Below are 9708 nucleotides of genomic sequence, written 5' to 3' on the forward strand. Positions count from 1 at the left end.
GATCTGGCTTGTCTGTAATGGACCAGTACTTGGATACAGTTATATGAGCTATATCATTGTATCTTTTGATGCCTATTTACAATAGTCTGTGATGAAAATGACAATGTACAATACATATGAAGCATACCTAGCAAAATATATTATATCTATATATAAATTTTAAAAATGACATTCACATTAAAAGCACGTTAAAGTCTCACCCTCTTATCATGCGATCATCAGACTGACTGAGAGCGTGAAGCTCGAGTTATTTCTATGCTGTACTTGCTTTTATTGCGAATATCATTTTTCAGTTTTTGTAAAGCTCTGCATCTGTATAGAGCTCTCTCTTAGCTGTCTTTGACGAGGTTGTGTAAGTGACACAAAGAACAGTCATATATAATTGTAGACAGGCTACTTAATGTGAGTACATATGGGTATTAATGCAGGTCTGTTTTGTAGATCAATGATTTGTTGGCCCACTCATCAGTTAATCTCCATATACACTGAAGCATCATTACACTTATGCATATGCTTCAGTGTATATGGAGATTACCTGATGAGTGTGTCAACATAACGCTGATCTACGAAGCAGAACTGCATTAATACCCATATGTACTCATATTGGGTAGCATTGTTGAGACAACGTTTAACAAGTTGAAATTAATTTTACTAACCTTACTTTGTCGCTTCCACTCATATCCTCAGAGATCTCATCATCAGTGCTATCGTATAAAACCACTTCAGTCGCAGATGGAGCAAAATAGTCATGGTCCTGGTCTATTATGGCTACCTGAATAGACCTTTGTGGCAGTTCCTGGTTTTCAATAACAGCATCCCGGTCTGGATCTGCCATGGCAAATTCATCAACAAAGGAGCCTATGACATCATCAGTAGGCCTTCTTTGTAGCTTTTGAGAGATGGAAAATACCTGCTGGAGGTACATGTTTTGTTGGGGTGTCATTAAGGTCATCCATACCAAAATACTCCATGGCTGCCTCTATGAGATATGCCTTTCCAACACTCACAAGGAAATCTTCAGTTCCTTCAAACGACTTTGTTACCTTTTCTGGGGTAACGTTCCTGCGATTTACCCTTTCACAAAAATATTTAAGGGTCCCAACCTCTCTGATAGACTCAGCTTTGTACAAATGGTCAAACACAAGCTGCACGTGGATAGAGCAAAACATTTCATTGTTGTTGATAAATTAACAAGTGAAACCAACCATTGTTACTGAAAGGCTCCTACTACATTGTGAAAATACTATTGTTTAGGGTTGCAATACTAAAGCTAACCATGTCCTCCTACTGTGGATATGAAATGAAAATTAACTTGACTTAATTAAAGTGCACTAAAATAAATTGGCTAATGTAAAATCCCAACTCCCCACTGATGTGAACAAATTCATGTTTTCCTGGGAATTGGCCAACTTGAACCACCTTAACTGAAACAAATCGAACTCAATTGGCTGATACATATTCAATAACTATTTATTCTTTAACCGGACATGTGAATTTCAATACCAACATGCAGCTCACTAAAATTGAACTAGTACTGTTTTCCTGTCTCTTCAGAGTCCATAATAGTGGGTTCAACTGTTTATTGTAATATTGTTTATTTACACAATAATCACTTAAACATTAATCTTTTTGTAGGTACCTGTACATAGGACATTTTGGTGTGGAATGGTTCCACGACAAATGGGATACAGACAAATCTGTCGTTTGCAGTGTGACATCCTCTTCCGAGATCTCTTGCGCCAGCAAAGCGTACTCTAGTCAACTGGTCACCACCAAAAGGAACACAGTCTTCCCTCATATGGTCTTCATCAGCATATTTGGTAATATGTGCCGCAGGCTGGTCTGGAGCAGATTGCGTACCTTCTAGACTTCCATTTGGTAAAGCTTGTGCTGCATTTCTTGGCACGTCAAATGCACCTGCTTTGCTGTAAATCTCCTCATATTTTTTTTAAGCTGGGTGGTAGACTGACGATAGTAGATTTCTGTGCCAATTCATTTGAATAGCGATGGACAATGTGTTGGGGAATAACTGCTTTCAAGAAGGACAGTGATGGAATGTTTTCCACTAGACCTCTGCCCACCAGCACCTTATAATCTTCACGCAGCTTTTCAGTTTCGGCATCATTTAACAGGAAATGGCAGTTGGGAAGAGTCTTGATGTCACGACGAGGTGAGACTTGAGCCAAGCCTTCACATGGCACCCTGTCTACTATTAAGTTTGATGCGAAGTACTGGAGGTCTTTATTCTGGTGATCATTCCTCATGTCATGGACAAGAACCTTTATGTCCCAGTTGTCCCCTGTTCCCTGCAGCTTCTTTCCTTTCTTCACCTCATCAATTATCTTGTCTGCAAAGTGTCCTCCAATTAATTTCATAAGCTTTAGTTTGCTTGTGTGCCCCAAGGAAAATCCTTGGGTATTTGTTTCCTATACCCACTTTTCCCAAAAATGTTAGTAGAATGGTCTTTTGCAGTGGCACAAAGTCTGCAAATCTCGTTGTTAATTTCGGAGTATACTTTTTGCGGTGTATAAGACATGCTAAGAACAACTGAGACGTGTTTATGGCGCGAGTTTTTTACGTGCCCCTTGCACATAGCTGCAGACTTTGAGAAAATCTAATTTAGTAAACCTGTTAATGAAAAAGAGTAGAATGTTCTCATGGGAAATTACTGACAGTATTGCTGAGTATTCCTGGGTTGTCTCTGCTATAAATCGGCGGGATTTCCTTCTGACGAAGATGAAGCTAACTTTAAATTGTTTTTTTCATGCTTTGAGGTACGCTTTAGATGTTACCAACTACAGCAGCATATTTTTGAGAGTCAAGCAGTATAAGATCCTGGAAGCTTGTATGTTACGGAGACATGTTATAAGTGTTTGTTCGACTGGTTATGGAAAATCAGTTATTTTCCACCTTCTTCCGTACATGTGGGATTTCATCAATGAAATGGGAGACATAAGTAATCTATTTCCATTGGTCTTCCCTTCACTCTTTAAGCTATGGAGTAGAAAACGTTGGTTGCCACCTTGGGAGGAAGGGGTACATTCGGTACCAGGGGAAGGGTGGGTGGGAAAGCGGCAACCAACACGGGATCGCGATCAAGTGAAGGGTAGACCATGAGCCCAATGATCTACGGTTATACCATTAGTTCACCCCTCTACTCCTCATGTGAAGTGACGCTTATTAGTATGCAAACTAGCTTATATACTGCCGGGAAGACCGCTGAAAATAGTAATCTATTTCCATTGGTCTTCCCTTCACTCTTTAAGCTATGGAGTAGAAAACGTTGGTTGAAACAGACGGATGATGGTAATTTATCGAATAGAATGGGGCCAAAACTACTTTGTCCTCCCAATCTCAAAAATCCTACCTCGAATTATGGCGCTTTAGGGCTTGTGGTGGAAAAGCACAAACAAAACATTTTAAAGTGTTTAAATCAAGGTAGTGGTCGGTTGGTGCCGATTGCAACGGGTCTATACTCGCGAGTATCTCCGAGGGCCCCTCTGATCGGAGCACGTGTGCAATCTTCATATAATAGTTAGCAGTTTTAGGACTATGCCATCCTACATGAGACATTATATCCGCCAGAGGTGATCCAGTCAAGGCAAGTGTGATAGCGCAGCCCGCTCTGAAACTGTGTAGTGTCTCTCCTTTGTCGATATTCGTCTCTTTGAGATAGCAGCGTATTCTCGACTCAGCAGTGGAGCTAGCAAGAGAAGAGTTGGAAACCATTGCCTTCCGATCAGTGAGACGGAATAAGTAGCCTGTCATAAGATCAAGCCCCAGTTTGCTTGACATAGAAACGTAGTTTTCAATGGCTCTGATGGGGCACACATCTAAATTAGGGTGATGGCGGACGCCAAAAACATTCGCATTACCGTCTCGCAGAGTCTTGCCCCAAATGTGATTAAACAAGAAACCTGTGTCATCAGGAAAACGAATTATGTCTGGAGATTTCAACTGTCCCAAATCACCGTCACGTTCCCCGCTAAAAAAGAGCAACTTGAAATAAGCTAGATCTCTACCGATAATGAAAATATCTTTATGACGCAATGCGTCAGACTCTAATTTGTTTTCTAGAAAACGAGATAACTGGAGCAGTTTTTGTATAAACAAAGGTACGGCCTGTTTTGGGATAACACGGGCCTGCAGTTGCTCACACGTTATTGATCTGAGGTATCGTTTAACTTCTGAGTCCGCTGCAGGGTTGCCAGCCGAAAGTCTCGAGTCCCAGTCCCCTTTACATCCGGCCTCTTGAAAGACAGCCCTTAACTTGCCAATGTATGAGTCAACAGTATTGTAAGACAATCGAGTAGGGCACGCGCAGGGAGACATTCCACTCTGGCCTTGATATGAGCAGTCGGATCCATGGACTTTAGTTTTCCCTTTGTGGTCTTTCCAGACTAAAAATCGGCACACATCTCTTGGGGTAGCAGAAAAAATTGTTTTATTCCCTGGGAGCAAATGAAGAAAAGACTCTAACTCCGAACGCAATGATGACTTTTGCTTTGAGTAGGGTGTAGAAACTGCCGCTGTATTAAGATCTGACAGTCGTGTGTCAATGGCATTCAAACTGTACTTAGGAGGAAGATGGTGCGAAAGTTTCCGAGTTTTACTTCTTTGATATCCACACATCTGACAGAAGTTGAACGAGCTGTCATTTGGGTAGTTACATCGAGGACACGCCACCGCTGGCATGTAAAGACGAGCTACACCAGGAAGCGCCTAAACAAATAAAAATAGATTTAGGCAAGTATTTCGTTGCCGCGAAAGTACATGTAAACACTAGTCAAACAAAAGAAACGTGTAAAGTCTTTATTGTTATGGAATGTATTATGTGACAAGTACAAGTGTCATGGCAAATTTTTTGAGGTGCGCAAAGTGAACATCAAGAACCTAATAGTTATATAACATACTCGGGCATCACGGTTCGACCTCTTATAATCGGAACGCCCAAAAGATCCCACGGTAACTTCCACGAGGGAGAAAACCCATTTTTGGACGGAACCAAAACAGCACCCAGCGTACCTTCTTTCGCTAATAACAGGCTGTCAGAGCAACAGGCCACCAGAACCGACGTGGCTTTACGTCAGGGACGACAACCGTGCATGGGAAAGAGTAATAGGATATATACCTCAGAACCTGGGAAATGAGGACAATCGGTGGAAAGACATAAGCATTGCTAAACAGATAATTGTAATACGTCGAATGGTGAGGATTCTGTGCAAAAATATTTACACCCTGTGCACCTTGGATGAGATACGGAGCGAAAAACGGGAGAGGGAATCCCTGGTTATTGCATTGCACGTTTGATGGCAAAGCCATGAGGTCAACTGTATGACCCCCAAAACCCCCAAAACACTCTTGAAGAACAGACCACAGACGGGGGGCTAGCCTCGAGTCTTGTAAACTAAGATGCCTGGACGGCCCGTCGGCCGGGTTGCTCTCGGAGGGCAAATAAAAGAGACATTGCACTGCAAGGCGGCCCAGAAGACAGACTTTAGGGCCATTGCAAGCTGAGGCGAGCGGGAACCTTGCCTGTTCCAGGCCCCCAAAAGGCTTTTGCTATCAGTATATACATCGACCCAAGAATTGCGAACAAAATGAGAAAATGACACAAGCACATTGGCAAGAGCCTGAGCTTCCTTGACATTGATTGAGAGCTCTTTTTCCGATTGGCTCCAGTAATCAGACGTTGATAGGCAGACAGAGTCTGGGCTAAGCACGCCTCCTCAGGCAAAAGAGGATGCATCAGAACATAGTACAACTTGTGAATGTTTTTCCTCGCGCCAAGGCAGATGCCCCGTCCAAGACTTTAAGAAGAGCCAGTGCTCTATCTCCGAACGTAAGGCAGGGCTAATCGTTATTGGACGGGATGATCTGGTTGCCCTTGAGATAGCGTTGTTTATCTCAGAAGTGAATAAGCGAGCTCCAGGGACCGCTAGCGCCAAGGAAGTACATTTCCCTGCCAATTTTTGAAGCTGAAGAAGCGATACAGTATCGCCTCGTAGAAGGCTATTGATCAAGAGTAACAACTTCTCTCTCTTTTTACTCGTAATACAAAACGCTTGAAGGGAAGAGTCAGCAACAAATCCCAAATAAGTAACCCACTCCGATGGTATGAGCTGAGACTTTTGAAGGCCAAGAGTATAGCCTAACTTTATGAGAAAATAACATACCAGAAAAATCGCAGATCGTGCCAATTGATAGTTGCGATCCTTGACAGACAAAAACTCATGCCCTGAGAGCGCTGCGTTTTTTTGCAGCATCAATTGACCCGTATGGCGGTCATCTATGTACAAAGAAGAAGGAATGCCTATAGAGCGAAAATGATGGGATGCTAGAAGGCCTGTGGAGCGATATACATAAGCAGACAGCTTCCAACCAAAGGGGATCGTGTTGCTTACGAAAAAACAACCTGCCCATTGAAAACCAAAAAATGTTCAGCTACGTTCTGATAAAAGAATGTGGTCGTAGCCAGATTTATCGTCACAAACTGTTTGAAATGAGTGTGGGGTGACATAGTGCGTCAACATTAACAAATAATCCAACTGGAAAGATTTATCCATCATCCAGAGACTGAGGAAGCGATCGTCATTGCAAAGACGGGGTTTTCGCGGTTCTACAGTTAAGGGCAAAACGAGATGAGGGGGGTCTACTTCGTTTACTTTGCCCCAAAAGGAAATAGCGCCCGACGCTAATCTTTCTAGAATTGTACTTAAAATAAAATCTACAAAAGTCTTACAAGTTTCGTGGTTATAAAAAATTGTCTTTGGTGGAATGTCTGAGTCGTACTGGACACCTTTATAACTTCCTTTGAAACGCTGGAAGTATTGAAAAACATCAACCTTGTCCCTTATCCACTGGAGAACCTCCACAGCTTGTTTAAAACTCCGACAGACCGAGAATATCTCCTCCCAGGCTTTAATGTTCTGATGCAGACCCCCAGCTTGAAAAGAATTAGGGTCGCGAAAGGGGGGATTGGACAAATCACCAATTGCTTTCCCTGAAATAACATCGGAAATTTCGTCTGGCAACATGTGAGTATTATACATTGTCACTCCCTGGGCTGTAAGGATATCCCCACCTGATGACACCCACTGTTGATGATTAGGCAAAACTTGCTGGGGATGGAAATCTGAATGTAACTCCCATTGCGGGGTGTGATATGATCTTGCACGCTTTTGGACCGGCTGGAGAAAAAGATAAAAAGATGGGGAGCCAAAAAAAAAATAGTACCTTGCGATCATGTAAAAGGGCAGAAAAAAGAGCAATACCCAGGGAGTGACAGCCTTGGCGCCCGGTAATCCGAGAGGGTGCTTAGAGACCCCCCCAAGCACTGTCACTGGGAGAGAAAAAGGTTAGGTCCCATTCCAACCCCGATGTATATGTATATATGCAAAAAGGGGGGGGGACCCTGTACACCCATCAAGTGAAAAGAATGGAGCATGTGTAGGTTAACCGTATTATTTTCTCTTGATTGTAATATAATCGACACATGTATATTCTCCAAATGCATACAATAATTATCCATTGTCGTATTGTGAAATTACCACTACGTGCCGCTCGTTATCAAAACATCATCATCACTAGAGATGGGTCATGGTTTAATAATTACTTAGGACCCCGATAACCAGGTTGGTGCGGATGATATGACTGCGAAGAGTTTCTTCGCAGACGCTTACGACATTGTGATACCATGTGGCCCATGACACCACAGTAGAAACGTCTATCGCCCGCTGATCTCTGAGGCCTTGAGTGCTTTGACGCTGCCTTATCGACCTTCCCCAAGGTTTCCATCACTTTACTGTGAGCAGAATCGCCAACCAGGGCTTGGTAATAAGATCGGAATATTGCAATAGGCTTGTTGAAACACTCTTTTAAGGACTCCAAAACCACCTTGTAATAGTGAGCCTTATCGTGATCTTATCGTGCAGGGCCAGGGCGACCAAATCTTCTAGGATAGAAATGGCTCTGTATTTATCAAAATCGCCTTATTTCCTTAGCGAATATTCCTTGAGTTTCACAATCAAATTATCGACGGACAGGTGAGAACTATCTTCTAGGGCTTTAATGCGCTTTTTAAGCACTTCCAACTCATTAAGCTGGAACACAATAGAAAAGAAAACAACTATTGAGTGTGTGGGCAGCTCAGCGGAACCAAGAAAAAAAAAAAAACGAGTACCAGAAGAAGAAAGTTTTGTTTATACAAAAGACTAACGACAAAAACACTGCCGCACAAGGTTTTACGAACAAAATTATAGAAGGTTCGCATTAAGATTTTGCTAACTCTGTGGGAATAAACGAAAGCAATACATTACAGTCACCAGCTCCGTGGCTGCCATATCTCTATGACGGTCTGCGACTGAAATGTTACAAAACTTTAAATTAACAGATACAATATTTTCGCCATCTCTGTGGCTATTACGTCAACTCTGTGACTAAATCTTACACACCAGATCTGTTGCAACAAGAAATTAAACAGATAAAATGTTTCACCATCTCTATGGCTATCACGTCAGTGCTGTGACTAAATTTTACACGCCAGCCCCGTGGCAACAAGAAATTAAACAGGTAAAATATTCCGTCATCTCCGTGGCTATCAAGTCAGCTCTGTGACTAAATTTTACACGCCAGCCCAGTGGCAACAAGAAATTAAACAGATAAAATAGTTGGCCATCCTCGTGGCTATCAAGTCAGCGCTGAGACTAAATTTTTACATGCCAGCCCTGTGGCAACAAGAAATTAAACAGATAAAATGTTTTTCCATCTCCGTGGCTATCAGGTCAGCTCTGTGACTAAATTTTACACGCCAGCCCTGTGGCAACAAGAAATTAAACAGATCAGCCTAGCGTGTCAGTCGCCATCCCAGTGGACCTCGTAAAGAACATGACTTATATGGTACGTCTTTTGATCTAAAACCGCCAATTCTCACAGACTTTTTGAATTTACGATACTTACAAGTCTTAAATAAACCGCCAAACATACAAAAGAATAAATCGTGAAAAGAAATCAGTCTCACCTCTTGTTCGCTGACAACTTCTCGAGAATTGACCTTTCTCTTATTCTGACCACAGTTAGGTCGTTCAGGTTCAGATATATCGAGTACCGGAGATGTATCTTTCTGCTTTGAAGTGGATGGCCGCGGGTTACCCGGCGTCGTTGCCTTTTTCTTCTGATTTTGATAAGTTGGCACAACTCGAATCTCTGTTTCCTATGGCACCTATTCTCGCGCTAACAGCTACAGCACCTCAAAAGCTTATAGAACATCTAAAAGTGAAACTTCAACTTAAAAACCCGACAGTCCTGGTTGGAAACTTAGACAGAGCCAACATCTTTTTTTATAAATTCAAGAGAAGGCCCTCTACATTTGGATCACAAAGCTATGATGACATTCAGTTGCGCATCGCTGAGGAACTTAAGGTGAAATTGACTGACTTCCCCCGACTCTTATTTACTTACCTCTCAAATGGTGTGGCTACGCTTTCAAGTTTTTTCATAGTGTACTTGGTGAAAAAAGTCACGGCCATAAGCAAGGACCCTGAAAATTGTTTGTTTGCGCGGTATTGTGCACCGCAAACGGATTTGATGAAAGACAAAATTTGGAAACGGTTAACCGGATTGGCGGAAAATTGCAAAATTCGCGTTGTTTTTGGAACAGTGGCGATTGGAGTTGGTGTCAACATTCCGGAAGTAAGACATGTCATCCAC

At 42.3% G+C, this 9708-nt stretch overlaps 1 protein-coding gene across 1 annotated transcript in view; it reads left to right on the forward strand.

Annotated features, from left to right (window-relative positions):
* The first annotated feature begins 9111 nt into the window (after window positions 1-9111).
* Window positions 9112-9708, forward strand: part of LOC138046534 (uncharacterized) — an 876-nt gene continuing 279 nt past the window's right edge. Inside the window, exon 1 of the mRNA XM_068893151.1 lies at window positions 9112-9708. This exon is cut by the window's right edge and continues 279 nt beyond it. Coding sequence (XP_068749252.1) covers window positions 9112-9708 — 597 coding nt within the window.

This window comes from Montipora capricornis, chromosome 4, assembly GCF_036669925.1.
Source record: "Montipora capricornis isolate CH-2021 chromosome 4, ASM3666992v2, whole genome shotgun sequence".
In the NCBI taxonomy this organism is placed as follows: domain Eukaryota; kingdom Metazoa; phylum Cnidaria; class Anthozoa; order Scleractinia; family Acroporidae; genus Montipora; species Montipora capricornis.